The sequence below is a fragment of the Crocuta crocuta genome, unplaced genomic scaffold (genome assembly GCF_008692635.1).
Source record: "Crocuta crocuta isolate KB4526 unplaced genomic scaffold, BGI_CrCroc_1.0 scaffold93, whole genome shotgun sequence".
Lineage (NCBI taxonomy): Eukaryota > Metazoa > Chordata > Mammalia > Carnivora > Hyaenidae > Crocuta > Crocuta crocuta.
In genome coordinates this window covers 5924161-5944201 of record NW_027529641.1, presented here as the reverse complement: position 1 = coordinate 5944201, position 20041 = coordinate 5924161, and the positions used below count along the sequence as shown (strand labels likewise).

Sequence of the window (20041 nt, the reverse complement as noted above, 5' to 3'; positions counted from 1 at the left end):
GACCTTTAGTTCTTTATATGCTTCAAGTCACCATCTAGTATTTTCTCATTTGAACCATGAAGGACTCACTTTAGTATTTCTTGTAGAGCCAGTCTGGTAGTAAAAACAAATAAACAAAAACTTCCCCAATTTTTACTTATCTGGAAATGTCTGAATTTCTCCGTCACTTTTTTAAATAACAGTTTTGCTGGATATAGGATTCTTAGTTGATAGATTTTTTTTTTCTTTGAGAACTTTGAATGTATCAGTCTACTTCCTTCTGTTCTCCAACGTTTCTGATGAGAAATAGGCTCATAATTTATTGAGATTGTCTTGTATGTGGTGTTGTGTTGACTCTCTCTTGCTACTTTCAAGGTTCTGTCTTTATTTTTTGACAGTTTAATTGAAAAGTGTATCAGTGAATTTATCCTACTAGGACTTTGTTGAGCTTCTTGGATTTGTAGACTCATGCGTTTCTTCAAATCTGGAAGGTTTTCAGCCATTATTTCTTCAAATAATCTTCGTTCCTCCCTCTTTGCCTTTTGAGACTCCCATAATGAGTATATTGGTCCTCTTAGTCATTTACCACAGATCCCCTCTGTTTAGTTTCCTTCATTCTTTTTCTTTTCACTTGCCAGACACAATTATAATTGCCTTACATTTAAATTTACCTGCTTAAATCTGCTTTTGAAATACCTGGTGAATTTTTCATTTCAGTTATTATATTTTTCAACTCTGGAATTTAACTTTTTATCATTTCTATCTCTACTGATACTCTCGTTTTTCTCATACATCATTTTCCTGTCTTTATTTATGTCTTCCTTCAGTACTTTGAGCATTTTTAAGACAGTTGTTTTAAGTCTTTGTTTAATAAGCCCAACATCTGAGTTTCCCCAGGTGCAGTTTCTGCTTATGTATTTTGTTCCTTTGATTTGGCCAGACTTTACTTTTCCTTTGTATCCCTTGTGATTTTTTTGTTGTTGCTGTTGTTGAAAACTGGACATTCGAATCTTATAATGTAGCCTTGATAATCAACTTCTCCCCTTCCCAAGATTTGCTATTTCTTTGTTGTCAGAAAGTTTCTCTATGCTAGGAATCAACCTTAAGTGAAAATATAAGGCCTTTTCAAGCCTTTAATGAAACTTCATCTTTCCCTGAGCATACTTGGTGACTTTCTAAATTTTCCCATATGTGCAGTTGCTTTTGAATGACTTAATCCTTAATTATCTCATGCCCAAAAGGGGAAAAAGAGGGGGGAAATATATTGCTCATTGAAATTCCCTGGAAGTCACTTCAGCTCAGAGGAGTTGCAACAATGGTGGCCACTCTCTGTCCCCACACCTCAGAAATCAAAAGTAGTACTGAACAGAGCACAGAACCCCAGTACTTGGAGAATAAAGTTTTCATTGTCTACTCTGGCTCTAGCCGGCCACACCAGGAATACAGGCACAGCTGCCTGCCATGGGTCAGGAGTGTGGAGGACAGATAGCCACTACCACAATAAAGGCTGAAATTTATCTAAATTCACCACAGCTTACCAGCCAAACTTTTTTCCAGGAGGCCACACAGTTTCAAATAGACTCCAGACTTTCAAAATAGTCACTTCAAAAAGTTTTTGCCAATATAATTATCTCAGTGAAGAGATCGATTCCTGGTGCTTCCTACTCTACCATCTTCCTGACTTTGCTCTCTCTTTTGGTCATCTTTTAAAAATTTTCTTTTTTTTAATGTTTACTTTTGTTTTTGAGAGAGAGAGTGGCAGAGAGAGACAGAGCATGAGAGGAAGACACACAATCCAAAGCAGGCTCCAGGCTCTGAGTTGTCAGCACAGAGCTTGACATGGGGCTCAAACTCACAAACCACAAGATCATGACCTGGGCCTAAGTAGGACATTTAACCGACTGAGCCACCCAGGCACCCCTCTCTTTTGGTCATTTTAAGATCAAGTTCAGTAATATAGTTCAACTCAGTCTAACTACTGTTTTGTTAAAGACTAGCCTGTGCAAATTTCTCTGCTAGAAGGTGCAGAAAAATAGGAGGAAGACGATAATCTAGCCCACCATTTCACAAGGTTGACGATAAGCAACATAGCAGAGAACGAAGCAGGGTCAGGAGAGGCTCCAGGTAGAAGATGAAAAGAGGTTGCAGGTTGGAGGTGGCCTCAAGGATAGAGAGTTCGGGGTGGAGGGTAGAGAAGATGGGACAGTGAGCTAGATGGGGGCTGAAAGGGGACTTGCCCATGGGAGAAGGGACAGAGAGAAAAAACAAGATAAACAGAGTTCAGGAGGAAAGTACCCTGAGGCACATGACGTATCCCATGGGCTACCCCCGCCAGGCCCACTTTCTGCTGAATCCAGGAGTTTCCTTGTCCTGTGTAATCTCTCCACCCACCCGCTACTTGCCGAGCCCATAAAGGTAGTTGGTTTAGGAGGGTCAGTCAGTTGCAAATCTGGAAAAAACAATTGACAGAGGTTGGTACAATGGAAGCTAAAGTAAAGCTCAGTGACAGCTCAGGAAGGTAATTACATGATGTGCACAGATCTCAGCTCACACCCTAAAGTGTGTAGGAAAACATAGCTTTCTTTATTTTTCTAGAAGCCAATTTTTGTATTTGCATTTGATTTTTTAATTTGTATTGTTGAGCTCCATTCTAGTCCATGTTGGATTCCTAATCACTTCAGGAGTTTTGGGCCCATTTTCCCTGAGTCTGCAACTAAATTCAGTGAGGATGCATCTGATCCTTATACCGTCTGGTGTATTTGTCCTCAAAGGGCTGCCAAGACAAACTGCTTATTAACTGGGTGGCATAAACAACACAAGTTTTCTTCTCTTCTAGTTCTGGAGGCCAGAGCCCAAGATCAAGGTCTCAGAAGGATTGGTTCTTTCAGAAGGCTGTGAAGGAGAATGTGTTCCTTGCCCCTCTCCTAACTTCTAGTGGCTTGCTGGTGATCTTTGTCATTCCTTAGGGTATAGAAACATCACTCTGATTTCTGTCTTCATCTCTGCCTAGTGCTCTCCCTCTGTGTTTCAATCTCCACATCTCCCCTTTTTATAACCATACTAGTCCTGTTGGATTAGGAGCTCACCCTGCTCTGGAACGATCTCATCTTAATTAATGATGTCTGCAGTGGTCCTATTTTTAAATAAGACCACATTCTGAGGCACTGGGATTAGGACTTCAGCATATGATTTTAGGATGGGCACAATTCAGCCCAGAACTTCTCACTGTACAGCATCTGCTGCCTTCCCCATCCCTTCTCTGGTCCCAGCTGTGGGAACTTCCCTGTTGCAGAGAAGATGTCCCTCCTGCTGGTCCAGATGGCTTTTCCCTTCTCTGTTTCTTCCACGCTGTGCTTTGTGGTACAGGAATCCATTCATCTGTCCACACTTGGCATTCAGGCCCTAGGTTCTTAGGGAGGTTGTCTGAGACTCTGTCTATGCCATGCAACCATTTCTCTGAGATCCAGCTTCCTTCCTGGTGCTCTGGGATGGAAGAAGAATAAAAGGTCCCTCTGTTCTCAGATCCCATAAACCTTAGAGAGGTTTTGCTATTTCCTAACTTGGAGCTCAGAACTCAAGGCCCCTCTCTAGGTCCACCAGTGTGTATAATCTCGCAAGGCTGCCACCACGCTCAGGTGAGAGAAATGTTGTTTGGTGTATATGAGATGGTCATAGAGATATGATGGGAGCCTTTCTTCCCACTCCAGACATTTTCTCCAACACATGTAGACAGAGAGCTGAAAAACAATGGCCCATGGACCAAATCTGGTTCATCACCTGGTTTTCTAAATAAAGTTTTATTGGCATGCAGTTATGCCCTTTTGCTTATGCATCATCTCTGGCTGCTTTTTTGCTACCAAAAAAGCAGAGTTGAATAGTTCCAACAGAGACGCCATGGCCAGAAATATTCACCATCTGGCCCTTTGCCAAAAACGTTTCTGGACCCCTGGTGTAGACTTTTGTGACACAAAAGCCTAAGGACTTCTGCTGTGATATCTCTCCCCTAATGTGATCACAGGGTGGCCTCCAATTGTCTGAATACAAGGAATGGCAAAGGGATGAAAAGAAACACTTAATATGAAATGGTTAATGTGTCAAAAATATCTTGCCAACAGGTATATGCAATTTGTGAAAAGCCATTGAGCAAAACAGTTGTGATTTGTGTTCTTTTCTCTTGAATGCTGAATTTCAATAAAAGTACAGGGAGAAAACAATTGTACTCCATCATGGTGATTTCAGCATCATGGAAATGAAGGCAACCACTGAGGTTGCTCAGGTCAGAGTCTGATGGGGACACCTTGGGGCCTCGTGGAAGAGCTGGGCAGAGCCACGTTTCAGCCCACTAGACCAGTGTCCTGTTCCTCCTCATCAGTGCCCCTCACACACATGGGCTTGGTCAGAGAACACAGCTGAGTCTCCAGAACTGCTTAGAACCCCAATCTAAGCACAGAGCTGGGACCCACACCATGTTATTGACCACATTTGGTCTCATGCTCGCCCAAGTAAAGGTTGCAGAGCCGGATCTGACCAGTCTCCAGGCAAAGCCCATGAACAAGTTACTTAATCATTTTTATTCTTTTTATTATAAAGTTAAGGAGAGCTATTTACTCATCCTGAAACTTGGCGACCTCCAGAATGTATGTAGGAGCCATTTAAAAGTCTTTCTTTTATAAAAAAATAAAAATAAAAATAAAAAACCAAGAAACCCACACACTAAAAATTCCCCTTGGGGTTTTCAGAATTACAGAGGGCCAAGTTTTAAGTTCAGATGAAAGACACAATTTGTGGATCTTGCCGAACTGATACTCACAATATCCTATTTCCAGATGACCCTGATTTACAGTTCTTGGATGCATTTTTCCGATGGCTCACTTAAATGTGCGGTCAGCATGGGGCTGGGATGGCCGAGATACAGTGTGTAAGAGCAGAGGGAGGTTGCTTTGGACACTTTGCCTGGCCCCTCCCCCTCTTGGCAAGAGAGGCAAAATCCGAACACCCCTGCTGTTTCTGCAGCACTGTCTGGTTAACGCGGACCGGTCTCTTCCTTCCAGCCCAGGGCCTGGGGGCACGCACTGCCTGGGTGCCAGTGTGGAGCACGCCGTCTGCGAGAACCTGCCCTGCCCCAAGGGCCTGCCCAGCTTCCGGGACCAGCAGTGCCAGACGCATGACCGGCTCAGCAGCAAGAAGAAGGGCCTGCTGACAGCAGTAGTGGTTGATGGTAAAGGCATATGGCACATCCTTTCACAGTGCTCCCCCTTTCTCCTCCAAGAATGTAAACACCTCCTAGGAAAACCCACAGGGCTCCCCCTTCCCAGCAATCTATCCAACAGGACACTCTAGTCCTGCTACCCCAGGCAGCAGTGGGCCTGTTTCTCCAGCAGTGGGGTTGAACTTGGATGACCCAGCCCTGGGAGATTTCTTAAAAGCAGCTGTAAGGCGGGCAGTAGCCCAGAATCGTCCTGCACCCCCATTTGCAGTGAGGCGGGTGTGCTGGCAGCCTGCCTCGCAGTGCCATGTGCCGAGAGGCCCGGGGCCAGCTTTGAGGAGAGCGAGGCTCTGCAGGGACAGGACGGGGGGTCTCTGCGTCTGCCCCTTCCAGTGTCGATGCTTCTTGCATTTCTTTGCTCAGTTCATTCTGGGGTTGGCTTTTACTCCTTGACTAGAGTGTTTGGAAAAAAAAAAAGTTTGGAGGCCAGTTTACAGGTCGCTGAAGACGATGATGGCACAAGTCACGTTTTCCTTCCAAGAGCTTTCTCCCAACTCAAGGGAGGCGGCCCCATGAGCCACTGCAGACATTTCCAGTGGCTGATAAAATTCTAGGGGCCACATCTTGTCTGTAGGATTTGTGATGTCTATTTATTGTTGATAAAACTACCTCCTCCCCACACCCTCCTGTGGCCATGGCCTAGTTCAGGGTTTTTTATACTTTTGTCTCCTGGAGATATGACTATTGTAATGATGACAATACGGTCCTATTTGCTGAGCATACCATATGCCAGGCACAGGTTAGCTCTGCATACGTCATCTCAATTAATATGCAAAATGAGCCATGCAGAGATGAGACCTTACAGGTCATGGGCCCTATCTGATAAGAAGCTGTTAGGGACCCCAGTTCCGGAGGAGCTGACTCAGAAAATAACCAGCTATCATCTGGCTTCCGATACTCGAATAAGACAGAGAGCATGACTTCAGAAGTGTTGAGTGAAGAGGCTTTAATAAGAACTGCAGTAACAGAGTCTCTAAAGTTTTCTGCAGGAGAACGAAGTTCCTGTGCCAGGTCTTAGGTTTCTTCTTTGTGGTTTAAAGAACTTCTGAAATCTACATGCTGCAGTCTGTTCTTACAGGGTCAAGTGTACCTCGCTGTGCAGGGGTAGACCCAGGCATCACAGGGAGTAATAGCCTCAGACCTGCTGCTTTTAGCCCAGCAACCTGACCCACCAGCTTACATGAGATTCTCTAAATCATAGCAGATAATACTGACCTGCTCGGCTGTGGGCTCATTTGAAAGCATCGGGGAGCTCCCCCAGACCTTTTCCTCTTTAAAAAAGAACACCACTATTTGGAGCTGTGTGATTGTAGGTGGACTATCACCTAACCAAGACTTCAAGAGAAGAGCAGCCTCTGTACCCTCAGCTTTTTATGCAGACCGGGGAGAGAGGAGACTCGCCCTGCTAAAAGGAACATGTGCAGCTGGAGGCAGGCCTTACCCAGGATCCTCCCTTCTCTCTGCCGGGCCATTCCTCTGCTGCAGGAAGACACAGGAGGCTTCCACATGTCACGATCACATTCAGGCTTCTTATCGGGAGGGAGCAAGCCCCATGCAGAAGCTGTTTCCGAAACCGTGGTTGGTTCTGATGCAGAGCAGCCCTGTTTCCAAACCATCAGCCATCCCGGCCTGTGGGGTAAAGACCCTTCAGGCCCTCAGTCGTGTCCTCTCCTCCTTGTCAGGAGCAAGAAGACGTCAGATCTAAGAGAGGACTCACCCCTTTCCACTCAGCTATGTGCACAGAATTGTTATTCTTTCCTTGGTCTGCTTCAGCTTTCAGCTCTCCTGCTCCTTTATTCGATGCAGAAATCCCACTTAAATGGCTGGTTTTCCACAGATTTCTCCAAGTCCAGATTAAGCTTCTATTTTACTTGTAACCACTTTTGGATTGCTGAGCTCCTAAGTTCCCTTATCATCACAGTGGCTGAAACTGATGTCTGCCCGGGATCCGCCCTCCAAAGAAGCTTCTCAGGGCAGTGATTTGGGGAAGCTTACCGGGTTCAGAAGGTAGTCTTGCCCACTCACTTTTCATGTCCCTCTACCAAAACAGTCAGTCATTACAGCCAGAGTGCTGCCACCTTTGATCTGAAAAGTGCCTCTGTATTTGATAAGGACAGCTAGCGGGCAGTATGCATTTTGTCTTTGAAGAGGAGACCCCAAGTTCAGGGCTTTGCAAGGGTAGCTTGACACCTCCTTCTCCGGGGTGGAATTGTCATGACTTGTCTCATATTTGGTTTCATTTCCCTCTCAAATATAAACAGAAGCCAGCATTTTTGAAAGGAGCATTTCACAAGGATGAAAACAAAATAATAAATGGCCAATTCAGAGGGCAGGGGGGAGAATACAGATTAGAAGTGCGTTCCTCTCAAAAACCAGCTTATAAAAGGCCCAATTCTAGCTCAGCCGTGATGGGAACGATTCCTGTGGTCGGGCTCTGGGCTCTCTCGAAGCCCATTATGACTGCCCTATTCATAGCATTGCTATCACTGCGGAATTCTTTGGCGAGTGACGCACGGTTCAAGAAAGGGGAAGCTATATTTTTTCTTTTTTCTCCTGTTGAAAAAAAAAAAGAAAAAAAGAATTCTTACAGAGGTAGATTTTCCAAGAGAGGGCTCAGGACCACAAATCCATACCACCTCCAAAAGAAGACAAAGGCTCTCCTTAGAAAATAGTTCTGAGTGGGAAAGCCTTTAGACAGAAACCCATAGAGATGCCCTGTTGCCAGACTCACCCCATTTCTGCTTTCTCCGTGGAATCTCGTTTAAGTAGAAGCCTTCAAGAGTTCAGTCCTTCCTGCCGAAGCCAGCAGGCCCCATGCTCACTGAAGTGTTGGAGGGCTTGGCAAAGGCCATGTCTGGACATGGAGATGCATTCCCAGCGCCTCCCCGGCATGGCAGAACCCCCTCTGGGCCCGAGCCTTCCAAAGGCTGGAGCAGATGATGGTTGAGGACTCCCTGACCCCAGTTTGGCCAAGCTGACTGGAGTTGCTTAATGAAAAAGAGAAAGTTGTGGCAAAGACGAAGGATGTCTCAGATCCCAAGGGCCCAAATGAGGGTCTGAGGTCAGGGCCTCTGAAAATATCAGAACTCTCTCTCCATGCCACCACAACTTATGTTTGTGCGTCATTTCCTCCTGCCCCCCCAACCCCCCTGCAGACTGGCTTTCTCATGATCTGTCCACATGGAGGCTGATGGGTCACCCACAGTACCTTTCATGTACATCTTCATCCTTTATCCGAACCTCTTGGGGCCAGATATGGCCAAAGCATTTTTGGTGTTAGGTAACAATAATGCATCAACCACATTTTACTCAATACTCCCTGCAGGGCCCAGGGAAGCACATGATGCCTCCACCGAGTAACCCATGAACAGTCCCTGATAAAGATACTGAACACTACCGACAGCCTCATGTCACTCAAGCCTAATTTGCTGCCAAGTGTGTTTGCCATGAATATATGAAAATGCTTGCAGTTTCCAGAGCTTTTTGGAATTCTGAATTATGTATAAGGGAGTATAGACTTCTTTCAGGCCCATCAATCATGAACAGACACAGCCGTTCTGTATCTAAATTTTAATTCTGATTTTTTCAAGAGAGAGACTCTGATTGGTCCACCTGTGGTCAGGTGGCTACACTTAGTCCAGTCAGTTGAGGTGTGGCCATGAGGTTGTGGGGGAGAGAAAGAACTGATTGGTACAGCTACAGTCCAGTGGTTGCTTCTGGTCCAATCAGCCAAGGCCTGGCTTTGGGGTCATGGTGGGCAGCTTTGGGGACAGGGGACAAAGCGGCCTCTTCAGCATGTGTCCCCCCAAGATAGCCAGCCGGAGCTGGAATGAGCACTTGTGGTGGCCTCAAAATTCAGTGTGGTCTCCACCTTAGTAAGACCTTGTAACCACTGGCAGAGACCAGCAAGAATGCCAGGAGCCACAAGTGTCCTCTTTACCATGGAGCACGAGGGGGAATCCTCTAGGCATCCACTAAGCAGATAGGATCATGTGGCTCTCAAGGCCCTGAGCTCATCTCCCCTGCCCTGTTCGTGGTTTCCACATCTAAACTTAAGTCCTGGAGACAAGTGGGCAAGTAAGAGACCCAGACCCACACCAGACAGTCTAGCCTCAATCAGAATTCATCTTGGCACATATCAGCCAAGAGGGACACTCCAAACTTCTTTCCTTGGAGTGTGTGGTTGTATAACCTTTAGGATTTGACCTCCTTCTGTACTACTAAGAATGTAAGATACTGTGCCCAGAGCAGAATCACAGCACCTCATTTATCCCAAGATTAATTGCCCATCCAAGGGGAATATTCAGAGAATTTTGAGGGGCTCCTCCTCAAGTTTTATAGATTATCCTGAGTCCCTTTGGAAGGTAGTACTACACCTTCCTAGAGTTGTGGGGTACCCTAAATTCTGAGCACAGACTTCAGAAAAGGAGATGGACGAATGGAGTTTCAGCCTAAGCAAAGGAAGGAAGTGTTGTGTATGGATTCTGTTCTGGAGTCTGGGTGCCCCCAGACTTCCCAAGCCAAAGAGGACAGTGTCTGCAGGTGGGAGAGTCCAGTGCAGATGGATTTGAGTCTACTTTCTTGCCTGGAGTCATGGCTAAAATCCCTCCATTTGAGGTTGAGCCCCCCACTTTAGAGAATCTCTACTTTCCTGATGTTTACACCAAAGAGCCCCCCAAAAATCTTCACCCCTCCAAGCCTGGTCTTTCTAACTTGCCTCAAAAGACCCTCTGCTTTTTCATCCAAATCCCATTTCCATCTGATTTCTGCTCAGATCAGAGTACATTCAGAATCCAGAAACATTTGTGAAACTAGTGGTTTGTTTTCAGTAACACCATTTTGTCTCTTGGTACTTTTGACCCCCAGTGTCAGAAAGAAAACTAGGCTGGCACAAAGAGGCTCAGTTCTGGCCCTGCCAAGCAAGGGACTCTGGGTAGTACTTTCCCTGAGCTTGACATGCTCATCTATAAGATGGAGCGATGACAGTGCCCACCCGAAATGCTGCACAGGCACTACTTAGCATGCTGCCTTGTATACAGAATATAACTAATGTTATTTATGATTTTATCAACATCACCATTATTACTGCTATTGTAAAATATCCCTTCAAAGCTCAGTTATTCCAAGTATTGAGGCAGTTTAAATGTAATTAGAATACATAGTTTTCAGACTGATTGGACCAGGGGATCCTTCCTTCCTTATAATGAAACAGAGGAAGCCTACCTAGGATGTGAAGAAGATATACCCATCAACTCAGACTGGGGACTGTGGTGCTGCATTCTCCCAGTCATTCCCCAAGGTGCTCACAGGAAACCTCAGGGTCCCAAAGAGCACCTCAAAAATTTTGTCAGAAGAGCCTCCTAGAACCCAATCTCAGTTTACATTTTAGTCTCCCTTATCTTTCCACTGGCTGCCTTCCTGGATCATTCCATCTAAATGGAGGGACAACTGCCTCTAGTCTGGTAGCTGGGAAATGAGCGATTCCTTCCATTTAATGCCCGGTTCTCTGACATTCAGGCCCATTTCATGGGACTTTTCATAGTCTGCCTCTGGGATTTGCTGTATACTTACCATTAGACCACCAGGGCCTTGAAAAGCGTACACTACTCATCTTTCTTTCCCCACAGTGCCAAAAGAGTGCCTTGTATGGTGGAAGGGCTCAATTCCTGTTTTTTGGATGAATGAACATTGAAACATAATTACTTTCCTGGGAAGCTACTCTTCACAGCAGTTTCCCCCCACCTCCACAACTAACTGGAACGAACAAGCTGAACATTTCTATTGAACCCCCATAGCTTCTTTCTAGTGTTATAAGACAAGACATCCCACTGGGCATGTTGGTCAGCAGAGCTCCATGGGAGAGGAGCTATGGAAAGCTGCTGAAAATGTTGGTGGTTTAGTGAATGTCATTCAGTCATGAAAGCCGCAGAGCCTGGGTGAGACAGCACATCTGCTCTGACAAGAACTGTCCAGCTGGAATGCCAGGGTCTTCTGGGGCCAAGTCAACTCCAGAAGCCATTTTCTACCCCTGCCCTTGCTCACTTGAGACCGGTAGAAGGACCCAGTAGGGGAAAGATCATGGTGGAAACAAAGGGCCTGACAGAGGCAGCACACACGTGTTGGTGTTTCTTTCTCTGGAGGTTTCTTTGCAAAATAATCATAGAAACATCATTAGAATTAGGTGACAGAGAAGGGTGCATTCCTCTTTCTCAGTTACATACAGAAGAATAAAATCCATTCATTTATTAAAAACTAGGTTTGACGTTTTTCTGTTAAGATCAAGAACAAGGCAAGGATTTCCTTTTTCACCACTCCTTTTCAACATCGTGCTGGTAATCCTTGCAGATGCAATAAGACAAGAAAAGGAAATGAAAAATACACAAATCGGGAAAGGAAAAATAAAACTACCTTTGTTTGCAGATGACATCATCATCTATGTATAAAATCCAAAAGAATCAACAACAAAAAACAAAACTGAAGAAAAAAAAAACCCTCCTGTAAATAGTAAATGATTATAGCGAGGTTGCAAGATATAAGGTAAATGTATAAAAATCACTCACTTTCCTGTATACCAGCAATGAGCAAATGGAATTTGAAATTTAAAACACAGTGCCATTTACATGAGCACCCAAGAAATGAATTATTTAGGTATAAATCTGACAAAATATGTGTGAGATCTATATGAGAAAAACTCTGAAGAATGAATTAAAAAGTTAAATGGGTAAAGGTTTCATGTTCATAGATAGGAAGAATCAATATTGTCATGATGTCAGTTGATCTTGTCAATTTGATCTATAGATTCAATGCAGTCCCAATCAAAACCCCAGGAAGTTATTTTATGGATATTGAAAAACTGATTCTAAAGTTTATATGGAAAGATTAAAATATTTGCCTGTGAGTTAGATCCTGGGCCTGGCCTGGGGACAAGAGAAAAAAAATCTCCGTCCCTTGTCCTCCAGGGACTCCCAGTTCTGTAAGATTTTTAAATCCAAAGATAACAATATCTATCCCTTTCAAACACTTTTAGCAATGGAACTCCTACGAAATCCCCTTGTATATGGAAGTTACTCAAACAACTATAAGGCAATAGGATAATAGCTAAGGGCTTTAATGGAGGCATGAGCAGAATGTAGAGGGAGATTCCATGTCAGAGATGACATGAGAGGAGAGAGATCTGGAGTGGAAGCTTCTAAGGTGATAGGAATCTTCCAGAAAGCTATGTGCAGAGAGGGATCTCCAAGCAAAAGGGACAGTTTAGGCAAAGGAATGAGAGCTTGTCACATTCTAGGAGCTTGCTTGGTTCTGACATGACCCTTCCAAGTTGTTCTAGAGGCCACTATGTTCTTATATTTTACTCCCACTCAGTTTCTTCCAGAACCTTCTTGCTACATATCCCAGCCCTGCAGCTTTTATCCAATATCCAGTGGAACACTAAAGCTTTTAGCAAAAGCTACTGCTGTAGACACATCCATGGGGCTCACACCCCCTCCTACCCACAGGGCTCAACTTCTCCCCCTTTCAATCCCCCACAGTAAGAGATGCTTCTATTCTCACCCTTCATATATATTCAGCTCACTTAGGCGTTAGCATACAATAAAATTTTTTTAACCTAATATTTTTAATACCTTAAAGAAAAGGAAGAATAAGGTGAATTAAAAGCCCACTNTCCATGGGGCTCACACCCCCTCCTACCCACAGGGCTCAACTTCTCCCCCTTTCAATCCCCCACAGTAAGAGATGCTTCTATTCTCACCCTTCATATATATTCAGCTCACTTAGGCGTTAGCATACAATAAAATTTTTTTCAACCTAATATTTTTAATGCCTTAAAGAAAAGGAAGAATAAGGTGAATTAAAAGCCCACCGAATCCTCACCCATGTGTCGTTCACCTGTGTCTGAGGGTCTTTCTCCATTTGTCGTGTTGAGTGTTCCAAGGGGCAGGTCCATATCTCTGAGCATCTGCCAGGTTCCTGTGACCTTTATTCCATGCTGACCTCCCATCATTTGGGCCACCGCCCATATGCACCTGCCCTTTGCACGGCCCACAAACCCCTTCCCACATCAATGTCTGCCTTCCCCTTTCCCTTCTCAGATAAACCATGTGAACTCTACTGCTCACCCCTTGGGAAGGAGTCCCCGCTGCTGGTGGCCGACAGGGTCCTGGATGGCACACCCTGCGGGCCCTATGAGACCGACCTCTGTGTGCACGGCAAGTGCCAGGTGATGTGTTTTCCTTGTGTCTTTGGTGGGGCTTTCTCTGAGGGGGAGGCTTCCAGAAGGTTTCAGGAAGGGGCAGAAGCCCCCAGGGCATTGGGGGGAACAGATTTTCTCCAGAAGGTCCCCGTGGTACTGTCTCCTGCAGCCTGGGGCCCCTCTGTCCCTCAGCAGTGACTGAGCTGCCTGCAGCCCAGCTGAGAGTTGAGGTGGCTGGAAGAGTAGTGGCAACATCATAATCTCAAAAATCTTAAAATAACTAGTCATTCCAACAAAGGGAGAACAGGTAGCGTGCTAAGGTAAGACTGGAAGATGTATGTGCATGTGTTTTTGGACAAGCTGTGTTCTGTGCGGCTACAAAAGATCTTGTCGAGCTAAGCACATTCCTTCACAGAGAGTTCAATAAGCTGGATTGAATGTGCTGGGAATTCAATATGCTGCCTCTGAGGGACCATTCCACCCACTGTAATTGAGTCCCCAATGCCATCCTGGTGTTGGATGTCTGCAACTATTAGAATGATAAGTAACATTTAAGAAGAGAAAAGGAAGAAGAAAAGAGGGAGGGAGAGAGGATAGATGGAAGATCACCTTCCACTTGCATTAAATCTGCCTGAGCTGGGGACGCACCTGAAGCTGGGCCCTCCCAAGGCAACACTCCCTGGCCTGGCATGACAGTCCTGTTTGTCCATCAAAATGGCCATCCTTCTGATGTGTACAGCAGCTGGAATTGGGGTAGGGGGTCAAGAGGCTGTGTATTTCTGGTGCCCTGAAGGCCATGACTCAGACAATGCCACCTTCCATTATGCTCCGTGTGCCATATTTCCTGCTGACTCAGTTGGGTCTGCACCTGCCATGAGAGAGTCCTCGCCCTCAGCCACAAACACGTGGCCGCCTCGTGGTTGAGGCCAGGCTGCCTCAGCCATGACCTCAGCAGGTGAGCCCCTCAAGAGCCGGAGGAGGCAGTGACTCCTGGAGCCCTCAGCAGGCGGATGGAGCAGGATTGCCGGGCCTCTGGCACAGAAAGGAAAACCAGGTCTTGCCTCTGGTTTTCACTCTTCCTTATTTGGCCTCCATTGTCCAGCAGCTGCAGCATGAGACTAATAAGCAAGGGGTCCACTGACCAAGGGCTCTGAGGGGCCTTCTCATTTTGCTAGGAAAAGAGAAACCACATCCCAGGAGCCGTGGGGCTACTGATGCTTCGGGGGCCCACATCTCCCAACATCAACCCCCGTTTTCTGATGCCCAGTTCCATGGAAATATTAAAAAGCATTTAGAAAATTGTAAATCCCAGGGGTCACAGAGGAGAGAAACTACTATTCCCCCTAAGTATACATGTACTAGAAACCTGCCTCCAGGCTTGGGACCCACTGACCCCATAAGGTAGCACATCTTGTTTGTTCTCTCTGCTTCCCAAGCATGGCCAAGGGCAAGGTTTTCATGAATAGTGAAGACAGAGTAAAAGGGAGCAAAGCAGGGAGACACGCAGATACAACCTCTAGGGTGATTCCTGCGACCATTTTAACCTTCGTGGATGTTTTTTTTCCTGAAAAGTCCAAACTAGTCCCCAAACGGAATTTTTCAGAAAAAAAAGTTTGACAATATCCAGACCCCTTGGGCACTGCCTAGCTTTGTTATCAAATCCAGATATGTATGAGTGACAGGCACTAAGTGCCCAAGAGTCTGCAAGGCATCTTCCTGGGGAAGGAGGCTGTGATGCTGATGGAGCTGGACCCTCAGGGTGACAGTGTTGTTGTGGGGGAATCGTGGAGAATGTACAGGGTCTTTGGGGATGTGAATATAGGTCTTATCGTTGTCACCGAAATGAGGAATTCCTGGCATTTCTCTATAAACCTGCTATCAAGTCAAGTGGAGGATTCTTTCCTCCTAACTAACACATTTCCAGGGACCATCCTATAGCACAACAATGAACATTTCTTGAGGAACAATTTTCCAAGTAAAAAGCACTTGTACCCTTTAGAGCGGCACCATCTGAGCCACCTCTGGGCTCTTGCCAGCATCTTTTGCAATGTTCTTGCCAACATGCAGGCATTTCTAAGAATCCTGAAATTTTCTGGCCAGTGGGGTCGGTATTAAGTGGCCAGACATGATTTCAGCTCTAAGTGATCAGTGCCAATGGGTCCCTTCTGTGACCTTGGTTCTTTTTTTTTTTTAATGTTTATTTATTTTTGAGAGAGAGAGGCAGAGCACGAGCAGGGGAAAGACAGAGAGAGAGGGAGACACAGAATCCGAAGCAGGCTCTAGGCTCCGAGCTGTCAGCACAGAGCCCAAAGCAGGCCTCGAACTCCTGAATTAGGAGATCATGACCTGAGCTGAAGTCAGACACTTAACCTAGAGCCCCCCAAGTGTCCCATGTGACCTTGGTTCTTACTGCACGCTCTTCAGTTAGGGAATCTTCCCTGGGCTGTGACAGCAAAATACCCAATTTTTCAGTCAGAACAACCTGGGTGAGAAGCCACGCAAGGTCTCTACTAGGCTCAAGTCTGTGGTCATCTGGCAGCCTTCAAGCCAGAGCCTGTTCCGCACTTTGGTGTGATGGCAGTAACATGGGTACACCTGCCTTCCATTCCCAGATGCCACCCCTTCCCTAACCTCCCCCCCCAGTCTCTTTGAAATGCCTCCACCACCATCATGTTTATCACATTTACCGACAGCTGAACTGAGACTAGTACTAACCAAGCACCACCCCTCAGTGCAGGAGCACTTGGGCACACAGGTGCAGATGGTGGTCCCTCTCGCCATGCTCTGTGGCAGGTGGGCAGGCTCATGTTCATCAGGGCCTTGCCCTACCTGTCAGTCCTCAGAACTGCCATCTCCTGTGCATGGATGTCCCCAGGTGCCAGCTGCCTCCAGGCAGCCCACTGGTCCCAGCAGAAAGACCACCATCCTGGTAGGTGGTGGGAGCATGCACCCATAAGCACTGCATGAGATCAAATCTCTGAGAAACAACTCACTTTTTGAAGGAAGTTAAAAATACCACCTGTGATTTTTCTAACAGCACTTATTCCTCTGAGGGAAACTGTAAAGGTTAAATTTAGCCCCTTGGGAAGTCAGTTATCGCAAGAATCCAAACGAGTAAAGTCAGAGTTAATGAAGTTTTATAACAAAGCTGAGCATACTTAAATAAGAGTACGAGAAATTAAATACAAGTACGGTATCGATGCCTAGTTACAGTAATTGCCAAAGTAGAATATTCTGGATTCCTGTGGTACTTGCAAATGAGTAAGGCAAAGAAAATTGGTTAAAGAGAATAGTAATAAAAAAAAATCTCAGGAGTTTAGTGAGCAGAGGATCTGTACCTATTCACCAACACTATTATCTAATTATATCGGATAAAAGGTAGAAATCATCCAGATTTTATGTAAGACAGCACTTACAGAAATACTGCCATGGTTTACTTACTAGCTTTTTCCTCTGTTCCCTTTAGCTATAAATTTTGCTATTTTAGGGTGGCTGAAGGAGTTCTGGGAAATTTTGAGAAGCACAGTGACGAGCTGGTAGAGAACGGAGGGGACGAGAGGCTCCCAAATGGCATTTTGAGCAGATCCAACTAAGCTCTGTGGAGCAGGCTGATTCAAACCAGAGCATGAAACATGGAAATACCATTTTATTCTGCTTTTATGAGGACTGAGTGGAGTTTCATTTCAGTGAGTCACAAATTATTTAACATGCTGAAATGAAACTTAACAGCAGTCATAAAAGTGGCAGTGAGTTGGGGAAAGAAACACAAACATTGTCTATTTTTCAGCAAGTCTGTATAAATCAGGAGTTCCATCATTCGCAATTCCTACTGTCGACCTGCGGAGGCAAAGCAATCAGGCTAATGCGTTTCTAATGTACAACTTGCCTCAGAGTTACTGACCTTCAGTGGATGAGTCAAAGTGAAGGGCAGATCTGAAGATAATGTGAGACCAGGTACACTTGGCTCTTCTTTAAGGCCTCCCCAGCTCGGCTACACTAATAGGCATCCAGTTAGGGTCCCACTTCCTTGAGATCCTAACTTGTATGCATATCCTGGGCTTGATAAATACTTTCAGGTCCCATAAGCTTCCTTGGTGGAGGGACTGTGTCCAATTATGTGTGTTTCCCCAGCCACTGGCTTGGAGGAGAACCTTTGATTCCATACTGAAAAGAGAAAAGCAATGAGTGGTTACAGGGGTGGATGGCTCACCTGCTCTTAGGACTTCAGTGATTCTGGAATCTGGAGCCCATTTCAATTGACCGTTTTCACTGTCCAGGGTTTATTGGCCTCCCATTTTGTGTACAGTGGTCTATTAGGCAAATAGACTTACTAATGGAATTGAGGAGAATTCTAAGACTCTGGCCTCAGAGTCCCCCTGTGCAAAGAAGGAGGTAAAGCATGTAGGAAAATGTAACAGGTCTTTGTGCTTGGGCCTGTATTTCAACAACTCCTTCCTGGTTGCTGCTTCTCCTCACGTCATGACCCTGCAGCTGACATCTCTCAAGTGTGTGACTTTTGATGCCTAACCTTTACTGACAGCAGTGCCTAAAAGTCAGGAGTCATCCCCTGAACCCCCTTTGTCTGATTAACATCCCATCACAACTCCCAGATTAAGCTGGCAGATGGATCCTCACCTGGGACTCTGCTAAACCGACGGTAAAAGCGGGATAGCACCAACCATGATGGTGAAGAGAAGCAGAGGCCCTTTGACAAAAGAAAGACACCACCCCTTTCTGGAGGCTGGAAATGGAAGGAAGTTTCATTGAAGGAACAAAGCAGCAGAGGCCAGAAATGAAACAAGAGAGTCGCAATGGAAAAGAAAGCAGAATGCTCAAGGGAGTCTGGGACTTGGGGACAGGGGGTGGGAGTGAGGCATGGGCTGAAAATTGAAAGAAGGCAAAGGGCCATACCACATGGCTGACCACGACTGGCCCTTGCACTTGGAGCTTAATGGGCTGTTAGGTAATGAGCTTAATGCAGAGTATCAGGACACTCCTTTCCAAAGTTGTGTGAGAAACTGTTCAAGGACAACTGGAGCAGATGTGTGACCTTGGTACTTGAGCACAGCATTCACCCTCCTGAGTTTAGAGGTGAACCCCAGCTTTCCTCCCACCAGTCCCAAATAGAAGCCTGCCACACAACACCACCCACCCCCAAATATGGAGCCCCTTCAGTCTCTGTAGGGGACATATTTCTGTACCTCATCCTCAAATATGAGTGGTCAACCGGAAATCATCAGCTATTTGAAGAAAACCAGCAGCAAGAACAAGAAAGACCAAGAAAAACAAACAGAGAAACTGACCCTGGCAGAAAATTGGGATAATCATAGAATTCTCCACAACCAAATTATCAATCAAGCATGTGGACAAAATAAAGTAATTTTGAGACACAGAAGAACTCAGAAATTTTATTTTCCATGCATCCATTCTGAAGAAATTATGAGTAGTTTAATAAAACAAAGGTAAAATTAAAAAAAAAAATTTTTTTAAGACAAGCACAGTAACAGTTGGTCCGGCTAACACAGAAGCCCAGGAAATGCTAGGCTTGGGGCTGTGATGCTGGCCTAAAAGCATTCAGTTAAAATTAAAACAAGAAGTCAGTGGCATCCGTCCAACAGAAGAGAAAGAATGAAGCATAGTTCGAAGATAGCTATGAAGTTAGAGAGAGCAAGTGCTTCTACTCCTGACCAAAAGAAAAACAAAACAAAAAAACAAAGACCATTCAAGCCTATATGAGAAAGTCCCAGTTCAAATAGGAGACCGTAAACTTCACCATTGGGGAAGGGTTGCTGGCAGGTTCTTGGTACAGAAGAGAGAGAGGTCCCATTCTGAAAATCAAAGTCTCCTGCTCCCACTTTGCCCAGGGTCCAGCTTGGTAAGAGGCCGTTATTCTTGTGAATTTATTGAACACATGTGATGTGCTTAACACCATGCTGGCCACTGTGATGTTGCATGGGGGACAAGAATACAAAGAATTGTTAAGACCACACTCCGTGTGCTTACAGTCCATCCTGAAGATGAGACTTGCTCATGCAAACCCCTAACAACCAAAGGTGAAGTCATGATTGAGAGCCAAAGAGATTTGGTTTAGACATGGCAGAGACTACATAGAGTGGAACTTGATTCATTCATTCATCAAATATTTATTGAGCACATTTCATGTGCTAAGCACTAATGTGTGCTAGACGTTCAGTGGTGAGCAGGACTGAGAGGGTCCCTGTCCCCATGCAATATGCAGTTGAGAAACACACAGGAATATTCTAGAGTTCATTGTTTGGAGTTTGCTTTGGTTTGGTCCTCTTGACCTGTTAGAACACCAGACCTCAGAAATATAATTGTTAAAACACTCAGAATTAATTAATTGTGTGCTTTGGTAGCTTCCATTTTGAAAAAAAATCCCAGCTCCTTGCAAAAATATTCTATGTTGCTTGCACTAACTGTGGGGCAAAGGGAGATAATGCCATTGATGGCAGGTTAGTTTGACCTCTCTCCTCTGCTTCTCTGATTTGCTCTTCAGACACTGACATCCCTTGTGTGTCCTGCCTTCAGACACACTAGGTGCCTAAAATAATACCAGATAGAGTGGGCAGAGTGCACAAACC

The 20041-nt window shown here is 45.3% G+C and overlaps 1 protein-coding gene across 1 annotated transcript in view; it reads left to right on the top strand.

Moving 5' to 3' along the window:
• Window positions 1-20041, top strand: part of ADAMTS17 (ADAM metallopeptidase with thrombospondin type 1 motif 17) — a 335153-nt gene that overhangs the window by 203937 nt on the left and 111175 nt on the right. Inside the window, exons 12-13 of the mRNA XM_077762416.1 lie at window positions 5031-5197; window positions 13339-13466. Of these exons, the coding sequence (XP_077618542.1) occupies window positions 5031-5197; window positions 13339-13466 (295 nt within the window). The remainder of the gene's footprint in view (window positions 1-5030; window positions 5198-13338; window positions 13467-20041) is intronic.